At 44.0% G+C, this 23,770-nt stretch overlaps 1 protein-coding gene across 1 annotated transcript in view; it reads right to left on the bottom strand.

Annotated features, from left to right (window-relative positions):
* The window catches only part of CLCN1 (chloride voltage-gated channel 1), a 74,057-nt gene extending 52,491 nt beyond the window's left edge, over positions 1 to 21,566 (bottom strand). Inside the window, exon 1 of the mRNA XM_075751897.1 lies at positions 21,526 to 21,566. Within this exon, the coding sequence (XP_075608012.1) occupies positions 21,526 to 21,566 (41 nt within the window). The remainder of the gene's footprint in view (positions 1 to 21,525) is intronic.
* Between the last annotated feature and the right edge of the window lie 2,204 nt (positions 21,567 to 23,770).

Genomic DNA, 23,770 nt, shown 5'->3' with positions numbered 1-23,770 from the left:
AGCTAACTGAGATAAATGATGTCAATATAAAGTTGTAACACAGACATGTTATCACTACCATTAAAGATTTTTAACCACCTTGTTTACTATCAAAGCTATGCTAGTAAATCTTATATAGTTTTGACTAAGCTTCCTATTTTTCTTCTCCTTCCCCCATCCAAATGCAGATACCCACACAAAAACAACTAACCCACCTGCACAGCAGGGGTCTTGCCTGTTTCCCATAAAACAATCCCTGGTGGTCATATGAGATAAAGATCAAGGTAAACAGAGGGAAGATAGTAGTTCTTTTGGCACCAGAATAATAAATCCATCACAAACAAGGGGAAAGCAATTCCCCTTTGGCAATAACCTTTCCTGTTATCACTGGCTGCTGATACAGAGATGATAGTGAGAGTCAGCATGACATTCACTGGACTCCCTCTCTCTTTTATCAGTCCCCTGCTTTGACTTGTAGGGAAGTGTTGGAGGAAGGGAAGAACTGCATCAAACAACTGCATCCAGGTTGAAGTACCGGGTCACGCTTTGGCATGAAGGCTGCAGAAGGTCTTTTCTCTGTGGAACTCATTAAACTAAAGCTGCTGTATGTTTACCAGCAAGGGCCAAGGGAGAAAAGCTGCAAAAAGTACCCCAGAGCCATGAGGGAGCAACAATATCCAGCTGTCAAAGAGACAGGTAGCCTAGTATTTCAAGCCCAGGACAAGGTAAGTCAGCACAGCAAAGTGCAGGAAGTGCCGCACAAATGACATTGTGTCCCAGGGCTGACTTTTAATGCCCATGCCATCTAAAAATATTAAACCTGGAACAGGAATCCAGGGAGGGGCTGTAGATTGACATTAGAGGCTATTGACCAAAGTCAGGAGTGGTGGAGGGATAATGGGTCAAACAAAAAGAAGGTGCAGAAGATAAATGATGGGAACTATTGCAACTTTCATTGAACCTGAGAACCGAAATAAGTTCTAGAAGCTGCTAACTCAGCTTATTTATGAGAAAATCCTGATTTTTGGATGCCTTGTTTGTATGTTTAATAATGTTGCTCATAGTCTTGCTCATGTGCATTATTTGGTGTTCAGAGTCAGCAAAAATCACAGAGAGTATTTGTGGTATCTTGTTCAGACACTGCTCTTGGTCTGGGGTGTAATTCAATTTTTACCTATCTGTATCAGTTATATTCTATTCCACAAGTAGTGTTGTGTCTATAGCATGTTTTGATAGGGATCAGTCAGAAACAAAAAAAAAAGCAGAGAAGGTCTTTCTGAAATTTTTAAAATTCCACCCCATCTGTGGCTTGTCCTTGTGCCAGGGGGAGAGTCGTTGCTCTCTGCCAGGTGCACTGGCTGGACTGGGCTGGGCTGAGGACCTTAGCAGGAGCAGGACAGAGATGTCCCAGTTCACAGGCTTTTGGGCACTACAAGGACCGTGGTCTCACACAAGTCTGCAGGCTCCTCAGACCCATCATGCTGAGGGACAGGCTGTGCCACCTGCTGAAGACTCATTGCTTTGGGAAGAAGATGCAGTTGACCCTTGCCATGGCAGATTACAACCTCATCTTCATCAGTGGCGGCCCTGTTCAAGGAGGGAAGGGGACCCACGGGGCAGAGTGCTTCCCTGTACCACGGGGACCACAGCTCTGGCTACAGAACTAGCTGGTGTACAGCACTGCTGGTACCACTGGCACCACCACTGCTGGCTGGAAGGTTTCTCACACCTCTTCTCTCTCCCTCCAAGTGAAACAGCTCAAAATCCCATCTTTAAACCCCATGGGATGGAGGGAAGGTCTCTGTAGGGGTGGGGTACTCTTCTTGCTTTGGGCAGGAGGGTTCTCCATTGTGCTCCTGCAGGACACCTTCACCTTAGCAATCTAACTGTACTTTGTGGCAAGACTACTTGGACAGACATGTCTGTCTATACAATTTCATACTCAGTTTTGCCACACTGATCATTATAACCCTGTCCTGTCTTGACCTGTAGCCTTGAATGCTAGGGAACATGATCTTTGTACTAAATCAGCTGCTGCACATTCAGATCTGCTTGGAAGTGCATTAATGTCTTTATTATCTGTGTTCTGATGGCAGGTCTGCAATGTAATTTTTATCAGGATGCCTTCCTCAGCAGTATCAGTCCACAGGAGTGTCTGGCCCTGGTTGTGAATTTTGCTTCTTCCCTGCTCACAGAGCTGCATTGGAAATAAGAGGCAGATATCATCAGGAAGGCAGGAGGTCAGCACTCCTTAAAGGACACCTAGTACCACCTCCAAGCAGATAACAGTGCTTCTTTCACCTATATTCAAGTGGAAGAGATCAGGCTGAGCGACTCCTGACTAGACATAATCTGCATCTTGCACTGGAACATCTCACAGACAGCCCCTGACACCGAACTGTTGCCCTTCCCAGACAACCATGCACTCTCTGTGAGGGCTGCTGTCACTTCTTGCTGGCCTACTTGCCATTTTAACATGGGTATTGTAGGACCTGTGGAAAGACAGAACCAAAGGCTTTGGGAAATGGTGTGCACCTGGTGTATCTTTCCACAGCTACACATAGAGATGGCTGCCAGCAGAAGGATGTGGCAACAGGGCAGCCGTAACAGGACGGTTTGGAGCTGGATGAGTGTTTGTCTGTCTTGTGATCCATCTTTCTACAGTGAGTGTTGGGAGAAGTGGGCTAAGCTGTAGCATTTGGAAGTTTGCTTGTCCTGGTGTTTTTTTTTCTGGTCATTCATGGAGCTTCTTTGGGAGACAGATCATACCACACCTCTACACCTTGGAGAAAAAGAAGGTTCTAGGAAGCATATCATCTGCATGCTGGCAGAGGACATCACTTCTGTTCTGGGTTTGCATGGCAAAGTTTTTGGCGGGGGGGGGGGGGGCGGGGGGAAGGGAGGGCGGGCTACTGGGCTGGCTTCTGTGAGAAGCTGCTAGAAGTTTCCCTCATGTCTGACAGAGCCAATGCCAGCTGGTTCTAAGATGGACCCACTGCTGGCCAAGGCTGAGCTCATCAGCATCAGTGGTAGCATCTCTAGGATAACATAGTTAAGAAGGGAAAAAAAAAAAAAGGAGCGGCAGCTTTTGCAGCCAGAGAGAGGAGTGAGATGTGAGAAAATTTGCAGACACCAAGGTCAGTGCAGAAGGAGGGGGAGGAGGTGCTCCAAGTGCCAGAGCAGAGATCCCCCTGCAGCCCGTGGAGAAGACCATGGTGAAGCAGGCTGTCCCCCTGCAGCCCATGGAGGAAGGATGAGGGGGTGTAGCGATTCCACCTGCAGCCCGTGGAGGACCCCACGCCGGAGCAGGTGGAGGGACTTGAAGGAGGCTGTGGCTTGTGGGAAGCCTGCGCTGGAGCAAGGTCCTGGCAGGACCTGTGGCCCCGTGGAGAGAGGACCCCACGCCAGAGCAGGTTTGCTGGCAGGATTTGTGATCTCGTGGGGGACCCACGCTGGAGCAGTCTGCTCCTGAAGGTCTGCACCCCATGGAAGGGACTCACGCTGGAGCAGTTTGTGAAGAACTGCAGCCCATGAGAAGGACTCACGTTAGAGAAGTTGGTGGAGGACTGTCTCCCATGGGAGGGACCCCACACTTGGAGCAGGGGCAGAGTGTGAGGAGTCCTCCCCCTGAGGAGGAAGGAGCGGCAGAGACAACATCTGATGAACTGACTGTAACCCCCATTCCCTGTCCCCTGTGCCGCTGCAGGGAGGAGGGAGAGAATTTGGGTTCAGCCTGGGAGCAAGGGAGGGGTGGGGGTAGGTGTTTTAATATTTGATTTTATTTCTCATTACTCTGTTTTACTTGGTAATAAATTGGATGAATTTTTTTCTAAGTTGAGTCTGTTTTGCCCGTGACAGTAGTTGTGAGTGATCTTTCCCTGCCCTTATCTCAGCCCATGAGCCTTTCATTGTATTTCCTCTCCCGTGTCAAGCTGAGGAGGGCAATGATAGACCAGCACTGGTGCGCACTTGGCCTCTGGCCTGGGTCAGCCCACCACAAATTCTTTCAAGGATCTGACAAAGGTGAAAGAAGGACTGAGGGCTTTCTATGTGGACCTCTTCTCTTTAGATACCAACATGGTGTTCTTCAGTCTTCTGGAAATGTTTCGGTTCTCCATGTCTTCTGGAAATGTTTCGGTTTTTTGATCACGTCTCTTAATTGATTAAAAGGCGGCTTCATTTTTTTTCATGTGGTTTTCTGTTTGATCCATTCTAGTGGAATTTGTGACCCTTGTGGCTTCCACAGGGGTATAGACTCCAAGCACATTGTGGTCACTATGAAGTAGTGGTTTCAACTAAGAAGTTGAATTTTTTAGCGCAGTATCTAGTCATAAATTTCCGTGGACTTCCTAGCTGGCTATTCCACAGTCACCAACTGCATCTGCCTCACATCCCAATGTGACATTTGCCCAGCCTATACAGGGGTCATTGCAGTGTTGTATTACTACTGTAGTTTCTGCCTTAGCTGGCACTCTGATCTCAATCAACATATCACAGTGTTGCAATCTAGGTTCAGAAGGTGGTGATGCAGATCCAACACTATACACTTGCTATATAGGTCTGAAATTTCAACCTATTCTGATGCTAACTTTATTAGTTTGATCCAAGTTCTCATCAGCATATAGTACTACTCTATTACTAGTATGGTTTACCTTATCTTTCTGCATATTTTGTATTCTGGTATTACAATTTCCCATTGATTGTCTGCCAGAAAGTTTTGATATGCCTGGTATATCTCCTGTTAGGACAAGAGACTGGTCTTACATGTTGTTTTTCATAATTCTAGCATTTGCCTAGAAGTAGGTATAACACTACTTTGGTTCTTGTTTTGGTACTCTCTTTAAATTGAACCATATTAGCTTTCTATGTCTAATTTGATTGTTCACAGCCTCCAATCTGCCCTGCACTTGAGGAAACACAATTTTTGTAACTTTACTATCCTTCATAGAAACAACCTGAAGAAAATATGCTTTTGCACCTGTTATCTTCTCCTAAATCTTCAGTCCAAAAGTTTGCTGATAACCTTCTTAATGCTCAACATCAGAAGTCTGATTCCTGCAGCTGGTCTGTCCCTCCTGTAGAAGGTCATTCTTTACAACAGTCCGTAGCAAGAAGCTGTATTACCAAACAATTTTCTCTTCCTTTCATGGGGGTTTGAGCAATCACATGACTGAGAGGTGACCAAGCTGGGTTGATTGTTTTGATGGGTTAGATTTGTGTTCAATCAATGGCATGAGCTAATTCAACATTGCAGTCATGGGCATTAGACCCATCATGACAGGGGCAGTAGGAAAGCACGTCCAAGAACAGAGGGAAGAAAATAAGTCTGTCCCTTTTCACAGCTACATGCCATTAGATCACATTATATTATATTGTGAAACTTCAACCTGAAAACATAAACAGTCAGCTGATATACTGTTGTGGAATCACTTGTGTCAGTCCTACAGTTCTCCACATTCAGTAGCAAAATGCCATCTGCTCAGGACTGCTCATTCTCTTTAGACAAGATCCATTTACTGCAAAACCAAACACATTGATCTGGGAAAGTGGGGAGAAGGAGAGAGAAGCGTACACTCATAAAAAGGGTTTGTGTTGGAAGCAGAAACAACTAGATGTTCTGAAAGAGTCAAAAATCCTTGAGGAAGGATTTGGAAAGGGTGTGCCAGAGTATCTTAGGGTGTTTTGTTAATACATTATACTAACTATACCATAATATACTTGCCATAAGGATATCAGGTTCTATAAGATATCAGGAGTTAGGTGGCTGAGTAGAGTATAAAATGAACAAGGTTGGATGAAACAGCACATTGAGAAATAATAAGCAAGCTATACTCAGTCAATCTCTTTCTACCAACAAAGGATATTTGAATTCCCTCCCTTTCTTTCCCATGATTGGCACTTTCAAAAGAAAAGGTCGGTTCAGTATTTGTCCAGCCCCTGGGGTTCTGTTCCCTAGGATGCTGCTGAGATGAAGGAGTGGGGCAGAGCTCACAAGGGCTGGCCCAGCAGGGTGCTTTGGGCAGTTGGTACTACCTCACAAGTTTAAACCGTTGTGATTCACGCTTCAGGGGTGGCGTTTCCATAATACGGTTATGCCCTATGGGTAGCCTGTGTAGCATTCGAGCAGTTTTTCACGGTGATGGAACAGTAAATGTAAAGAATGAGGGAGACATGGGGTAGCTGAGGGCTAGAACTGAACAGAGAGTGAATGGTACTATGGGGAAGGACTACTTCTTGCAGATATTCTGTCTCTTTCTGTGGGCTTGCGCTGAAGGGATTCTAGTCAGGCTGGAATAGCCCACACTACCTAAGCCCTGCACAGAACAGGCTGCCTGTCACTGTGCACCTGCCTAATCAAAAACCAATAATGTTATCAGACCTTTAACTTATTAGCTTCCCTTATTCCACATTTCCAGACAAAGTGTCAAGTCTGGTCTTTTATCTTTTGATATAAAGGCAGTTAAAAAAAAAACCCAAACCAAAATAAAAAACCAAAACAACCCCCCCCCCAAAAAAAAACCAAAACAAAACCCCAAATCAAACCCATACCCAAACTCTTCAGAGGTTATGGGGTAAGAGTAGTTCAGACTGCTTTTGAAAAGTAAAGAAGAGGCTGGGCTAAAGAAGAGAGAACACGCAGTAATTTGAGATTTTTTCAGTGTCAGCCTGAACTTTCACATCTGCCTCAAAATTGTGAGTGGCATAAAGAAAGGAGAATCACATTGCCTTCCTTGCACCAGCTCTGATATGTCTGCCCTTAGCACTGTGAAAGGCAAACTGACAGAAAAACATTCATGTCTTTATGCAGTTAATTTCTCGGTGTCGTGCTCTGAAGGAGTTCACCATAGGTCAGGGAAGCAACATTTAAGAAGCTCTTACATGTGACAGTCAATAGATGATCTCAGCTACAATGTACAAACTCACATAAAGCATTAAACCACATGTTTAGGCAAGAAGAGAAATTTACTTAGCCCTTCTCAACAGAAAGATTTTCACATACCTCTGGAATAAAGTTCCTACACCACACTGGCTGTTTCTTCTGTCGCTACTATGTTGCACAGATGTTTAATCTTTTGTTTGCCTTTACCGTTCCTGGAAAGCTTAGGTGAACCTGCAGTTCTTTTACTCTACGGGGCTGGAGCATTATGGACTTCCAAGTAAGGGAAATGAGATATCCAACATGCCCTACTTCTGTATGGAATTGGAGCTAAAAGCAGCATACTCAGTGCCTTGTCCTCTACTGCTGATAATAAACTTGGTGCCAAGCAGTGTAGTATCAAATACCTCTCTGGTCTGGAAAAGGGCTCACAGTTTGTTGGTCAGTTATTCAGAGGAGTAGAAACAAAGGCTCACTGAAGAATTGTGTAAGGACCTTAACAGGATGACTGAGTGATAAAATGACAGATGAAACAGTCATGATAGATGTAAAGTGATAACTGGGAGGAGGAACAGATGTTCTAGCTTTGCACACACAAGAATCATCCAACTATTACTATTTAAGCTGACTTCTACTATTTAAGAACAATGTCTTAGAGTTAAACAGAATGATCATGATAATGACCCACTCAGGTTTTTTTTTAGAAGCATCGGTCAAGAATTAGGAAAATAAGACTAGATAAAATGCAATGTGCAAATACTTCTTGAATAATATTTGCATTTCTGTTTCCTGCAACCTCAAAAAGAATACAGTAGAACTAGAAGAGTTTCAGGGGATGGTCAAAATTATGGAATAGCTTCTGTATGAGGAACAGCTAAGCAGACTTGAACCTCTCAGGCTGGAAACAGCAACAGGGGCTGGTCATGAAGAAAATCATGAGTGGTGTGGAGAAATTAAACTAAATTAAAGTTTTGTTTTGCTATCTCTCAGGAGGTAGGCAGTGGGTTCAGAACCAAAAAAATTTGTTGGTAAGATAACATGCATCATGTTCCATTAAAGTCACAACTTCTTGGAATTTAAATGCAGGCAAACGGTTTAGTTTGCTTTTCTGTAATAAAAGTAAATGCCAGGGTTTTTTTTGAGAGTCCTTTAAAAATAAGGGTAGATAAGAGAGTTCATTACAGATGAGAAATTAAAAATACAGTCTGTGTCATATTTAAAAGACAATAATCTTGTTGATCACTAGGTAACTTGCACTGGTGTTCCTCTGAGTACTTTAGTTAATTACAGAATCAGAATATTTGAGCTTTGGATGGGACACTTGCTATCTCATCCAATACCACGATCAAGCAGTGTCAACAGGAGCAGGTTGCCCTGGACTATGTCCAGACAGGTTTTGAATATCTCCAAGGACGCAAATTCTACAACCTCTCCAGGCAACCTGTGGCAGTGCTCAACCACAGGAAAAAACCTCTTTCCTTATGTTCAGACAGAATTTCTTGTGTTTCAGTTTGTGCCCTTTCCATCTTGTCCTGTCACTGGGCAACACTGAGAAGAGTCTGGCTTCATCATCTTCAGTCTCCCATCAGTTGACATGATCTCCCCTGAGCCTTCTCTTCTCCAGGCTAAACAGTCCCAGCTCTCTCAGCCTTTCCTCACATGAGAGATGCTCCAGCCTCTTCATCATCTTTGTGGTCCTTCACAGAACTCTATTTAACTCCATATGTCTTTTGAACTGGGGAGCTCAGAACTGGACACAGGACTCCAGATGTGGCCTCACCACAGCTAAGTGGAGGGGAAGGATCACCTCCCACAACTTACTGGCAACACTCCTCCTAATGTAGTCCAGGATAGCATTGGCCTTCTTTGCAGCAAGGGCACACTGCTGACTCATGTTCAACTTGGTGTTCACCAGGACCCTCAGGACCTTTTCTGCCAAGCTGCTTTCCAGCCAGTCACTGTCCATCATGTACTAGTGCATTGCATTATTACTGCCCAGGTGCAGGACTCTACATTTCCCTTTGTCGAACTTCATGAGGTTCTTCTCTGCCCATTCCTCCAGCCTGTCAAGGTCCCTCTGAATGGCAGTGCAACCTGCTGGTGTATCAACTACTCATCCCAGTTTTGTATTATCTGCAAATTTCCTGAAAGTTTACTCAGTTCCATCATCTAGATAATTAATGAAGATGTTAAACAGTATTGACCCTTGGGGTACACTGCTAATGATAGGCCTCCAGCTGGCCTTTGTGCTATTGATCACAACCTTTTGAGCCCTGCAGTTCAGCCAGTTTTCAATCCACTTCAAGGTCCCCTTGCCTGTACTTAATCAGCTTGCTATGAGGATATTGTGGGAGACAGTGTCAAAAGCCTTGCTAAAGTAAAGATAAACAAAATCCACTGCTCTTCCTTCATCTACCAAGCTGTCATCTGATCACAGAAGGCTATCAGGTTGGTTAAGCATGATTTTTCCCTTCATAAATCCATCCTGGCTACTCCCAATCACCTTTCTGTCCTTCACATGTCTGGAAATGGTTCCCAAGACAAGTTGCTCCATCACATTTCTGGGAATTGAGGTGAGGTGGACCAGCTTGTAATTTGCTGGACTTCTTGCCCTTTTTGAAGATAGGAATGACATTTGTTTTCTTCCAGTCCTCAGTAACCACTCCTGATCCCCATGACCTTTGAAAGAATTGAGAGTGGCCTTGCAATGAAATTGACCAATTCCCTCAGCACTTGTGGGTGCATCCTAACATGTTCCATGGACTTGTGTATGTCCAGTTTGTTTAAATGTTCCCTGACCTCATCCTCTTCCAATGACGGTCCTTGCTCTTTGTCACCTGGTCCCCTGTCCCTTTTGCAGAGGGCCCACATTTTCCATAACCTTAATTTTGCTACTGATACACCCGTAAAAGCCATTCTTGTTGCCCTTGTTAAACTGCAGATGAGCTTTGGCTTTCTTAACCTCATCCTTGCACACTTTGTCAGTGTTCCTGTATTCCTCCCAGGTCACAAGACCCTGCTTACACCTTTTTATGTCTGAGTTTAGTTAGGAGCTCTTTGTTCATTCATGCAGGCCTCCTGTTGCCTTTGCTTGATTTCCTGCTCATTGGAAGTTTGGATCATTCCTGAGCTTGGAGGAGATGATTCCTTCACACCAGCCAGCTCTCTTGGACTCCTCTTCTCTTCAGGGCCATATCCCATGGGATTCTTCCAAGCAGATCCCTGCAGAGCCAAAGACTGCTGTCCTGAACTTAAGGACTGTGATCTTGTTTTTAGCCTTTCTCCCTCCTCAGATCTTGAGGCTGTCCCAGACCTTCACACCCCCAACTAGTCCCCCCTTGTTTGTAAATATCAGGTCCAGCAGAGCAACTCCCCTTGCTTTCTCCTTGATTATCTAGGTTAAGAAATTGTTATCAATGCACTCCAGAAGCCTCCTGGATTGCTTGTGCCCTACTGTGGTGTTGCTCCAGCAGATTGCTTCCAGGGACTGTGAAGTTGAGGCTCTTCCAGTTGTCTGAAGAAAGCCTCATCTAATTCTTAAGTCTCTTTGCAGGACTGTGGTCTGTACCTAGGCTGACTAGAGACTCAAAAATGGATAGTTATTTTTCTGTAGATGTTAAAAGCAGTAATTTCTTTTTAACAGCGAAACATTTTGTCAACTTCTGTGAATGATCTTCAGGCAAGTTCTATTCTCTCCAGTGTCCCAGCAGAGCTTTGAGTAGCTCCAAGTCTCAGGTTATAGACATCCATAGTCACTATAGTAGTTTACAGATGACCAAAGAATGTGTATGCTAGGCTATGCAGAGTTAAGACTAATTGGCCTAACTTCAATCTGACAAACTTGAGGGTCCACAAGATTATGTACTTAAACACTGTGTTTCCTCACATCATAAAATCAGAAAAGAATGTACTGCATGTCAGAGTTTTTTGAGCTGCAGGTAATGGCTTTCTTTGAAAAGGTGTAGGTACAACTCATGCTTGCATTAGCACTGTGCAATAAATATGGTGAAGTTGCTTTGTATTCTTATGTACTTTTAGAATCTACTGTCAATGCCAATAGCTGATAGGCAAGCATTCCTGATCCATGACCTTTTATAAATATTTTGTGGAAATGGGTGACTGTCAATTCCAACAGTCACTTGATTCCTTTAAGGATATGTAAGAATCAATTACTTCACCAGGAGGCAGGAATTTGTTGTAGAGATATATGGCTCAGTTTTAACAATGTGAGCAAATCCTTTAACTCTGCCTATATCCTTAGCAATATCCAAAGATTGAAGTGTCTGTTGCAGTAACAACTTGTGGAGCATCTCTTTGCTACTCCTATGGTCAGTGTGGAGATTTGTGCCATTATCAAATACAAAAGCATAGTATGTCTTCACATGCAGATAAGCAGCAATGAAATCTGGTTCCTCAAGTAGTTCTAAGTCACTTAATAGAAAAGGAAAACACTTTAAATACGCAGGCTCAGTTAAGATAATCTCCAACGTTAATAGCCTATGTCTATCCTTCCTCTGTGTTAATAACATGAGTTAAGAGAGTTATCATTGTATCATACAGGTATGTGGAAGCTGTTCTATCAATACCAAGAGCAGCAACTTCAGCAGCAACTTCCTGCTACTTCACTAAAGCAAGCATTGAAAAAATAAATTATTTTTATGTAGTGTTTACTTCCAGCTTCTCTCCAGCATGCCCAGGTTCTTTGCTGTGATTTTGTGGAGATTCATAACAGTAGCTGAGTTTACCTTGAGAATTTGTATTTGCTATACATTTCTGTATCGATGCATTATTTCTCATGTACTGTACTTTGAATGCCACCTGCTGTACAGCTTGGGCAGTAACCTCTGTATTCCAGTTGCCTCTCTACTACCGTTGCTGACAATTTTATAGCAACAGGTCTAACTTTTTGAAGTATCAGGAATGCTAGTACGTGGTCTTTCAACCCCCCACCTCCCCACCCCAAACTTGTCTGAAATAATTTAATCTGCTATACTACCAAATTAGCATGCAAGTATTAGCTGTCAAAACGATGATGTACTTTCTTTATCCACGTAATAAAGCTTATAGCATGAAGCTACCCTATTAGGTTTCAAACAAATGTAGGATGCCCCTTTATATAATTTACAAGCAATATAATATACAATTAGCAAGCAGGCTATTTTACTTTTTTATAGCACAAGATCAATGGCAAGAGTTAGATTGATCAATGTGCTGCCAGCCCTTGGCATTTATTTGCTCCAACAGGAGGTCTGTACAATTTGTGGAAAAGCTTAAATTTTATAGCATTATAAGTAAGGGAAATGTAACTGGACAAACTCACTGAAGTATAAAGAGATTCTTACTGCTGCTGTGTTATAGGTGTGACAGCTTTCTCAGGAACAGAAAACTGCTGTGCTGAGAGAGAACACCACTGCTATTCAGCTGGCTCCTGGTGTGCAAGATCTCCACTTTGTACCTGGACACTTTGGATTGTTTGGAAACAACATATTAAACCATGTAATTCTAGATACCTTCATGACAGAACCCAGTACCTGACTGATGCTGGAAATGGGTGAAAAAAATGTTTTTCTGCAAGTAGCAGGAAAGGCCCCTTTCAGCACTCTGCCAGGACCATGTGGTAAGGTGCCTGCAGACAACCTGCACCTGTGAGGTTGCAACTGCTCCAGTGGTGGGCAACAGCCAGGCAAGGTCTTTGGTGCCCTTTCTGCTGCACGTCTTACTGTTAAATCAAACTTCTTCCATGGGAAAAGCATTTAGGTCAGTAAAAACCAGCACTGGTATGCAGCTGGGGGTGTCACCTCAGGAAGTCTTGCTTGGGTTGTTGACTGGAGAAGCTGAAGGAGGTGGGTTTATTCACCCCAGAGAAGAGGAGGCTGAGGGGGGTCTATTTGCTCTCTGCCACTTCCTAGAAGGAGGGTATAGACAAGATGGAGCCGGGCTCTTCTCAAAGAGGCATGGGGAAAGCGCAAGAGGCCACAGCCATGACTTGCAACAGGGGAAATTCATGCCTGAGCCGGGGGTTGGACTGGATACTGCCAGACGTCCCTTCCCATCTAAATTTTTCTGTGACTCTTTTTTTTTTTTCCACTTTGACAGAGACGAAACCAAAATATTGGCAGATTATTAATAGAACTATGAAGACCAGGTCTGCTAGCAATACAAACTGGAAATCAGATAATTTCTTCAAGAAGCTGCTAGGTCTCACAGTGGAGCTTATGGCCACAGCAAAATATACAAAAATTTCCTATTCCCGTGTTTTAAACAGGTACGTCAGCTTTGAATATCTCTCCATGCAGTTATGGACAGAGCACTATTTTACTCTTTGGGCAAGATGTTCTTAAATAGATTATTTGCAAAAAGGGTGGATAGAATAGCTATGAATGTAATCTGTCTCTAGGGCCTGGCACTCTGGAGACATAAATCTATACTCAGGCTACCCTTTAACATGCTCCTAATGCAGAATCGATGAATGCCATATCTATTCCATCCTACTAAAATCTTTAAAATAAAATCCATCTTACTTTAAGCAAAAGCTAGTTGTTAGTAGGCCTGTTCTCATTTTTCTTTTCTTCAGCCTTCCTCCTGGCATACCTGGTGGCACTAGAAACATGCTGTTACTCACTGGGATTCTGAAACTGGCCCATCCCTCAGGCAGGAAAGGTCCAGGCACAATCACATGGCACAAAAGCAAGAGGTCTGTTTGCCCAGTGACTGACTGACAGTTACAGAACAGGACCACCACTATGTGTACATTGCAGGGGAATGCCTTTCAGCTCCCCAGGCATCTGTACCATGCAGCCAGGACAAGACCCTATCACTGATTTCTGCAGCAAGTTTCTGACAAGGCAAGGCATTAGTTCTGTGATCCCACTAATAGGAAGTGGGGAGAGAAATGAATGCACATCTTCAAATATGCCTATAGAACTAAGTCAGTAGATGCCAAAGCAAGGGGAAGAAGATGGCAAGGTGAATATGGTGGATAAGTGCATAGAAAGCCTTTAGCTTCTGTAGATATTAAATTCCAGTCAGACTTACAGAAAGATGGGCAATAGATCTCTTCTTTTTGCCTCTGTTGGTTTCAGCAGAGGCCAGCCTGTGAGCCAACAAATACTGTCAATATACAAGAGGTGACTCTCTCCCCGCAAAGACTGAATATGAGAAACTAAAAATTGTTCCCTAATAGCACTAGGTGATGCTCCTAAAAGCCTGCACTTTTAATTAGTCAGCAAGAAGCTGAAGAACTCCTTTCTTTCTTTTCTACTGTCATTGTCAGCAGCCTACATCTTGCCCTGTAGAGCTTGGCCCTGTATTCATCTGCATCTTTTGTCCTCTCCAGTTTTGGAATTAGCAATAGAAATCCGCACAAGTGATCTTTCTCATGACCTCAGTTCTCCAGGTCTCTTCTGCCTTCTCACGTTACTTTCTGTATGATTGACAGCATCTTCAAAAAGAAAAAGAGGAGAGGGGGGCTGTGGAGAATCCCCCCACTGCCTTGGGACAGCACAGGGAAAGGGTCACATGGGATATTTTTAGAACAGAATCCAATGGCAGTGATGTGAGGAAGGCGCAGAGAAAAACACAGCTGTGAAACCTAACACTTGGCTTCATATATACTGGGAACAGGAACAGCAGAGAAACAAACTGAGGAGACGCAGCAGAAGGCAAGAGTGAGAAAAAGGTATGTGAGGATAACAAGAGAATGGTAAAAGAGTAAATGAACACTTGGGAAAGAAATGGCTAAAAGAGAAAATGGGAGAGAAATGGCAAAAGACTGAGCCAGGAGGAGAAAAATTTATTAAAGTTGCCATGTTACATAAATAAGCAGAGATACTTTAGTCACAGAAGGGATCAAAGGACAAGAAATGGCCAGCTGACTCATCAGCACTCTTACGTAGATGATTTGTGACCTTGAAGATTGACCAGCAACTACCTAGTTTACAATCTCTCCTTATCCCAAGGTATAAGGGCTTCCTAAGTGACTTAGGTTTTGGATTGTGACACTGCAATAAATTTTCTAAATCAGAGGAAAACAGCAGTCATTCCTACAGTCTTTGAAGCCAGGTGATGACCTACCATCTTCTCTCTAACTACAGACCAGCATGCCCAGAGAGCAGTGATTGCTTCATGTGTGAAAACTGATGTATGGAAATGCTCTCCGCTACTGTTCACTCATAAACATGAAAGAACTAACATGACTGACCACATGGAGTAGATAGTGGTAATGATGATACTTGATAGGAGTACGCTCATAAAGATAGCATTTTAAGGCATAACTTGCTAAGACACTCAAGTCCCAAAAGTATCTGGGATCCACTTGAGGCACCTATATCCAAATTACAGTCCCCTGTTCACTTGCTACCTGATCTTTATAACTGTTCTTAATTTTTCACATTTTGAGAAATAATTCATCAAGGACTCCAGTATATTGTCATTCTCAAAGAATTCCTAAATTTATAGCCACTTCTAATGAAATAGGTTGTAGCATAGTTGCCTCCTTAGCGTAAAGCTTATCTGGGATGTAGGTGACTTGAACTCAATTAAAGAACTAAGCATTTTGGATTTATCCATGCAGACACTTGAGGGATCAGACACCTACCATTTATTACACAATCCTGTCCTGTCCAGAAGCCAAAAGAGCTCTCAGTGGCAAATATTTGGGATAAATTTATAAATAAATTAAGATTATGCAGGACATCATCTTGCTTTCTCTCCTGAATAGCTATTTGGTAATGTACAAATGTTTTGTCAAAGATGACTTGCCTTAGCTCAAGTTATACAGATTATACTCTTTGAACGCAAGAAATCTAATACCAGTTGTGTCTTCCCACAAGCATTCAAGAAAACTGTCACCAGTCTAAATATTGACTAGTCTAGTTCTAAAGAATCTAAAACTGAAAATTCTAGAGATTCATGACTTTGCTACAGTTACAGAAGAAATATAGCCTTTTTCCCCAAGTAATGCTATTTCTGCATCTTTTGCTGTCTCATGCTCTCTTCTTTACGACTGCTTTTGTTCAGTTTTGTGGTATTTCCTTACAGTTCAGTACCTTATGCAATTTGATCAACTCAGAAACCAACTCAGTTTGAATTTTTGATCTCAGAACCCAACTCTTGTTCTCCCTCCACAAACCTTACGTGCTTGTATACTGTGCAAACAAGCCACTGCAATCCCGTTATGTCATATATTAGGCCCAGTCTCAATGCTCTGCTGTTGGTGCTACTCGATCCTGATGCTGAAGATGCTACTTTTTTATATTGGACTACAGAAAGTCAGGCCAATAGAGATGAAATATTTCATAATCCAGCCTTTACACTGTAATGATTGGCTCCTTCAGTGATTTTAATACTTGACAAGTGATAAATAGTGTCTGTTGAGCTGAGGGCACATGCTGGTGATCTGCCCACGTGGACCACTAAGAAATTTACATTCATTACATAAGCTTGGATTTGAAATCAAACTTTCAGTCATAAAGGGCTATATGGTCACACTAAAGATCGTACAAGTCTTCATTCATCTGTAAGGTACTACGTCATACACCAGAGCAGGGCTTAGCAGTAGAAAATGTTGGATTGAAAGATACTCTTCTGGTCTTCACGTCAGCTTTCTGTTCCCAAAGGCAACGATACATTCATTCCCCCTTAGTAAATCAGATGTTCTAGCGTCTATAAATAGTCTCTCCATCTTTCTTTGCAGTAGCTCAAAGAAGATGAGATTTCCTGTTTTCCTCAATCCCAACACAGTCTTACTTGTCTCCAAACACTGCTACCAAAACTTTGCATGCTCAGGTACAAACAGGTCATCATTCATTTTTAGAGCCTGGAATTCCATTCACGCTGTTCTTTTCTTTAGGCAATCTGGAGTGTATGATGCCCATTCTCACTTCAATTATCAAAGGAAGTGGCTTTTTAAATACAGTACAAACTGCTACCTCAGCTTGTCCAGAGAAGTGTGAGTACTCAGGAGATACAATAAATCAGTTCTAGTTGGCAGTAGTCTCTTAAAGTACTTAAACCAGAGAGTGGGGCAACACCCTGCATCCAAATACCTATAAAAACAAAGCAGTGCAATACCCCTCTGGGACGTGCCCAAAAGATGCCACAGAGCAACATGCTCTGAGCTCTCATAGCACCCGTTAATGCTCAGCATAGTAGAATCCTAACCACATCTTCTGGGAGCTGTAGCAAAGGGCAGGGAAAGGTTTCAGTGCCTTATCTGTGGTTGTCTGGAAAAAGAAGGAACCCATTCACAACCAGCAGTTGGATTTCTATGCAAGTCTGCAAAATGAGGTGTCCCTACAGAATCAGCCCTGAGTCTCTGCAGCATTTTTTTTCCTCATCTGGTGAATCCAGCGATGTAAATTTTTCACCCCTGGGTATTAGGAACGATTTCCATTTTCATACTGAGAAAAGGAGAATCTAGCCTCACTCTCTTGGAGGAAGACGCTACTGGGGCATGTGCTCAGGCAGAACTCTCTCAGAGTCTTGCTAATACAAACAGGGCAAAGAAAGTGCTTAGCCCCTTGAGCAGAGAAGGGAACAGCTATCGTGTAGGAAACATTCTGTCCTCCTGCAGGTATTGTACTCACCAGAGTTTGTTGGTATCGGAACGCTTTTGTTGGAGAGGCATCCCCAGTCATATCCCCAGAGACAACGTCCTGTGTGGTGGGGTTGTTCAGGGCAACGTCCTCCCGTCTGCTCTCCACAGCAAAATCATGGAGCGAAACAGTTGCAAGGCTTCAGCTAAAATCCCACAGAGTACCCTGAGAGAGAAGGTTACTGGTGAGGGAAAGACAGAGAGGGAGAGTGTAACCAGAGACTCCCTGCCCCCTCCTGTTCAGTCTGCGCTTGGACACAGCAGCCGCTTCCCTGCTTTAATATCTCCCTGCTGCCCTGGCACCAGGACAGCTCAGTAAATTAAGAGGAGGTAAGGTTTCCCTCTCCTCGCTCAGGCAGTCATTCTTCATTGCATTTGGAAGGGGTCAACAGTGGGACCACAGAAAGAGTGGGGGCTGATGATGAACTAGGGATGAAGAGGATGGAAGTAAAAAATTACCAAAATTAGAGACAAGAGAACCATCCTGCAAGTGGAGCAGGATTATTCCTACAACCTGTTTCTGGGACAACTTTGTGAAGCATCAGCATCTGAGAGGGCAAGTTCTCCTAGCAGGCCTCGGAAGACTACTCCTTATACAAATTACATGGTGTCCTCGCACTTAACACATTTTTTCTTAAAGCATACCCATTATTGCTGATTCCCTGGCGGCAATACCTCACCACAAATAACCAACCTTCCTCACAGTCTTTGTACCTTCATGAACTGGCATATACACTGGCATAACCAACACTCAATATCTTTCATACAGAATCACAGAACGGTGCAGGTTGGAAGGTGCCTCGGGAGGTCATCTGGTCCAACCCCCATGCTCAAGCAGGGCCACCTAGAACCATTTGCCTAAGACCTAAGTATCTCCAGGAATGGAGACTACAAACTCTCTGGGCAACCTGCTCCAGTGCTCAGTCACCCTCACAGTAAAAAAGTTTCTTGATGTTTAGAGGGAACATCCTGTGTTTCAGTTGTGCCCATTGCCTCTGGGCCTGTCACCGCGTACCACTGAGAAGAGCCTTGTTGCGTCTTCTTTGCACCCTCCCTTCAGGTGTTTATTTACACTGATAAGATCCCCCTGAGCCTTTTCTTCTCCAGGCTGAACAGTCCCAGCTCTCTCAGCTTTTCCTCATATGTGAAGTGCTCCAGTCCCCTCATCATTGTTGTGGCCCATTGTTACTCCCTCCAGTATACCCATATCTACTGTGTACAGAGGAGCTCAGAACTGGACACAGGACCCCAGGTGCAGCCTTGCCAGAGCTGAGTGGAGGGGAATGATCATCTCCCTGGATCTGATCTGCTGCAACGTTCCTCCTAATGCAGCCCAGGATACCATTGGCTTTCTTTGCTGCAAGGACACACTGCTCGCTCATAGTCAACTTGGTGTCCACCAGGACCTCCAGGACCTTTTCTGCTAAGCTGCCTCCCAGCTGGGTGGCCCCCAGCATATATTGGGTGCATGGGGTTGCTCCTCCCCAGGTGCAAGACTCTGCATTTCTTGTTGAAGTTCATGAGGTTGAATTCATGAGGTTCTAACTCTTAATTTTATTTAATTTCTTTTCATTTTCTTTCCAATTATTTCCCATCATCCTCAGAATTGAATTTCAAGTTTTGAAACATTTTGTGATGGACAGATACACCAAAAGAATATTCTAACATCTAAATATATGTAATTTCATTCCTGAGAACTACCTTGAAAAGATCTCATATTTTCCTCTTGTGTTAATGTTGTGGTGTTGGTTTTTTTCCTTAAGCTCTGACTAGCAATGACATGGGAATATAAAAGACAACAAAAAAGCTATGCTTAACCCAATGCTTAACCTATGCTTAACCTAAAACCAGTCAAAGCTGCTCAACAGCACAGTCAGGAAAGGTTCGTGGGATGTTGAGGGTCCTGGAATATCAGTAGGGGTCTGTGGGACTATCCAAAACTTTTTAAGAAAAAGGGTTAGGGAGGAACAAAATGGGAAATAGATGGAAAGGGGCTGGTTTTGTGAAAACCAAGGCTGGTCAGCGTGCTTCTCTGACTGAGCACTGCATCCCGATCGCCAGAGTCTGTCCTATCTTCTTATTAAATCCTTTCTTAACTATCTTTCCATGAAATCTCACTATCCCATGTACATGAGTGCTGTGAAGATGAGGTGCCAGTGACTGGTGAGACTGGCTGTCATGGTTTAGGCCCAGTCAGCAGCTGAGCACCACATGGCCGCTCGCTCACCCCTCCCCCAGCACGATGGGGAGGAGAAGTATAACAAAAGGCTTCGGTCGAGATAAGGACAGGGAGAGATCACTCATTAATTATCGTCACGAGCAAAACAGACCGAACTTAGAGAGGGAATTCATCTAATTTATTACCAAAAAAACCAGAGGAATGAGAAATAAAATCAACTCTTAAAACACCTCCCCCCACCCCTCCCATCTTCCTGGGCTCAACTTCACTCCCAGCTTCAACCTCCGCCCCCCTCAGCGGCACAGGGGGGCAGGGAATGGGGGTTACGGTCAGTTCAGCGCACGTTGTTTCTGCCACTTCTTTGTCCTCAGGGGAAGGACTCCTCTCAATGTTCCCCTGCTCCAAAATGGAGTCTCTCCCATGGGCTACAGTCCTTCATGAACTGCTCCAGCGTGGTCTCTTCCATGGGGTGCAGACCTTCAGGACCAGACTGCTCCAGCGTGGGCCCCCCATGGGGTCACAAGTCCTGCCAGCAAACCTGCCCTGGCGTGGGCTCCCCTCTCCACGGGTCTACCGGTCTGGCCAGGGAGTTGCTCCAGCGTGGGCTTCCCACGGGGTCACAGCCTCCTTCGGGTGCCTCCACCTGCTCTGACATGGGGTCCTCCATGGGCTGCAGGCGGAATCTCTACACCCCCTCATCCTCCCTCCATGGGCTGCAGGGGGACAGCCTGCTTCACCATGGTCTTCACCACGGGCTGCAGGGGGATCTCTGCTCTGGCGCCTGGAGCACCTCCTCCCCCCTCCTCCTGCACTGACCTTGGTGTCTGCAGAGTTTCTTACATCTTCTCACTCCTCTCTCTGGCTGCAAAAACCTCTAATTGTTTTTCTCTTTCTTAAATATATTATCACAGAGGCGCTGATTGGCTTGGCCTTGGCCAGGGGCGGATCCGTCTTGGAGCCGGCTGGCATTGGCTCTATCAGACACAGGGGAAGCTTCTAGCAGCTTCTCACAGAAGCCACCCCTGTAGCCCCCCTGCTACCAAAACCTTGCCACGCAAACCCAACACACTGGCGTGAGTGAATTTGGGGTCAGCAACCGCAGTCACACCAGGGGTGTAGGGGCTCTGGAGCTGCGGAGCCAGAAACCGGAGCAAGTGGGGTCTCAGCAGCAGTAGCTGGAGCGGCCATAGCTTTCTACATTGTCTCACTGGGTGCTCCAAGTGCTAGCTAAGGTGAGACCTACGTGAGAGAACTTGCTGTTGGAGTCAGACCGGGGTGTTGGCACCCCAGAGCTGTGGTGTCAGCAACAGGAGTGGGTGAGTGCTTGCTCCAGCCTCTAGGATGGGACCAGCGCATGTCCTGGGCACCACTGCTGAGGGGACCAGTGTGAGCAGGGTGAGCTGGGGGTGCTCAGCGCCAGCAGCTAGAGCAGGACTGTGGGTCACAGCCCTTGTCCTGGGTGCCAGCTGCTGTGGGGAGTGTCTGTATCTTCTGCAAACCTGAGATGCATACATCTAATTCAGTGGCAAACTTCAGTCTGGACTAACCAGCAAGTAGAATGTCCTGGGTCCGGTCAGGGGGACTCATGAGTGCAGGGAGCCTGTGGGATGAGCATGTGAGCACACCTGTTTGCTAGCAAGTATCAAGCAGACTCATGGAGCAGATCAGAAGGCCCAAGATCTGGGCAGGAGTATGGGAGAGACAGAGGGGCCATGCTTTCTGGGTACTCAGTAGATCCATGAACGTGCTGGTGAACCTAGAGTGGTACATGAGTGCTTTCACCACTGAACTTTGATCCTTACCAGCTGAAGAAGAGGAAGGGGAGGTGGCCATCTGTATTTATGCTTTGAGTCCTGGCAGCACTGATGCTAGGTGCTGCTGAAGGCAGTGCCTTACCTTTTGCAGGCTGTGTAGCCGGCCACATCAGTGTTCTCCATATGTCCGTCTGCTTCAGAGATGCACACTCAGCCTCACCACTGTTTGAACCTGCAAATGCAAAAATCAACCTGGGACAAAAAGCCCAGGGCTTCTGGGCTGGGCAGAAGCCCAAGCCACAGAGCTCCTAGGGATGTTATAAGCTGCCACTGCCTCTTAACTGTTTATTTCTATGTAAAAATCAATTCAGAAAAGTTAAGCATATGCTCAGTGTGACCTTTTCTCCTCACCCTTTAAGTCACTTTACAAGTGATCAAATACTAATAGCTAGCTAATTTGTGTTTTTATTTACAACCTGAACATAACAGATCAAAATCTAAATATTTTCTCAATACAGCATGATGGTCTCCTTTGTCAAAGCATGGTTTCTATGAGAAGTGTTACTGTTTCTTCTTATTTTGCAGCTGAAAATCAGAACTTTTAGAAGTGACAAAGGAAAAAAAAAAGTTAAAAAGTCAACAGCCTAAACCACAGCAATTAGTTATTTTTCTTAAGTTAGAGAAGCCTGAATACAAGTCTAAGCTCTAAAAATGTAAAGCTACTAAAAATGTAGTAGCTCTAAAAGCTACTAAAGATGTAGTGAATTACAGAGAAAGTGTCGTCTTAAGAATTTGTGCATGCTGGCGTAACATTTTATGCAAAACTATAGTCTGGAGACTAAGTTATGTATAACAGTGGTCATAAACAAGGTACCAAATGCAGATGAATGGAAACAAAACAATACCAAACCTTCACAAGAGAGAATTCTACAAGTAGAATGACAAAAGCAGCAACACTAGGCCAAAATGCATTGAGTGGGACTTAGTACTTGTGCCTAATGAAACAGCTTCACTGAGGCTGCTGACTCTGTGATAATGGTTGATTACAACTTCTCTGTAGATTGCTTCATTCCTTTCCTTGAAAGGAAACTGTTTTCTGTATGCATACGCTAATGACATCATCACTGTGTAATAAAGATGACCTATTACATAACAGTATCTTCTTTTCTCACATTTCCTTCTCCTAACTTAGTAATTTAGTTTTGTGATGTAGTGAAGAATTCTCATACCCTGAAGGCAAGGGTAAGAACACATTGCATGACACAGGTACAGCATATGTTAGGAGTCTCAGCTTGGCATAATTTTATTGTACAAGATGTTTTATGGAAGTTTAGCCAAATGTTCTGGAAAGCATGCCCTCTTTCAATACCATTCTGTATATCCTAGTTTTTTAAGGAGATCAATGGCTACTTTTATAAAGTATTACTTTTCATAAAGGCAAATAGGGAAACAAAACCAGTTTAGAATTACTACACTTGTATTCACTTACTGAATTGTTCTACTAATAAATACAATGATTTTCATGCAACTCAAGATTTGTAAAAATACCTTGTCTACATCCTGTTCCCTATTTTCACTCCCTGTCCCACACAACAAAACTTTTGACCTTCTTATTTTGGGTTTTTAAGCAAAATATGAACCAGTTAACACTTCCTTGCTATCCCGGCTATTAAAATCATTCCTTAAACTATGCTAGTAGCTCAAAACTTATTTCTCTGAAAAAAACATTACTTCATCTTCTGTACTACTAGAAACATTTTATGCGTAGGTGAATGTTGGTAATTACACTGCTAACGTTACTACTAGATTTCCTGTACCAGAATTTGGTATTATTGAAAAACAATGTAGTCTTTCCATAAAAAAAGAGAACTTAGAAGACAGAAAACACTCTTCTAGGTGTCACAGATGAGACAGAGTAAATGGCAACATCTATCAGATCTGGATACTGGGGTTTATTTTAAAACGAGTGAGAACAGAGCTTTTACCTTCTTATTTTACACTCACTGGCTTTCTCCCTGGTGCATTACCTAGGTCTCAGCTTCCCTTCCCAGCAGCGAGATCATTGCTGGTCTGTGAAGGTGGAACAAAATTGCATTGGTTCTGCGCTGTGCAGCTGCTCACAGTGACCAGCCTTAGGCATTACAAGTCAATGCCTCCGGGCATTCCCTGGCAGTCCTTTCCGTGCATCTCTCCAATCCTCTGGATATTTCCCCCACTTCCAGGATCTTTCCTCCAGCTGGTATCTTTATCTTCTTTCTGGGCCCTTCCTCCTTCCAAGACCCCTTCTTTATTTCGGGATTCCTTCTTTTTGGTACTAAGTCTTCTTTCAAGAACACCAAGCCCACAATTTTCCCAATCCAAGTATTTTATATGCTGAAACACAACAC

The sequence above is a fragment of the Balearica regulorum genome, chromosome 1 (genome assembly GCF_011004875.1).
Source record: "Balearica regulorum gibbericeps isolate bBalReg1 chromosome 1, bBalReg1.pri, whole genome shotgun sequence".
Lineage (NCBI taxonomy): Eukaryota > Metazoa > Chordata > Aves > Gruiformes > Gruidae > Balearica > Balearica regulorum.
The sequence above is the reverse complement of the archived record's forward strand: the minus strand, read 5'-3'. Positions and strand labels throughout refer to the sequence as shown.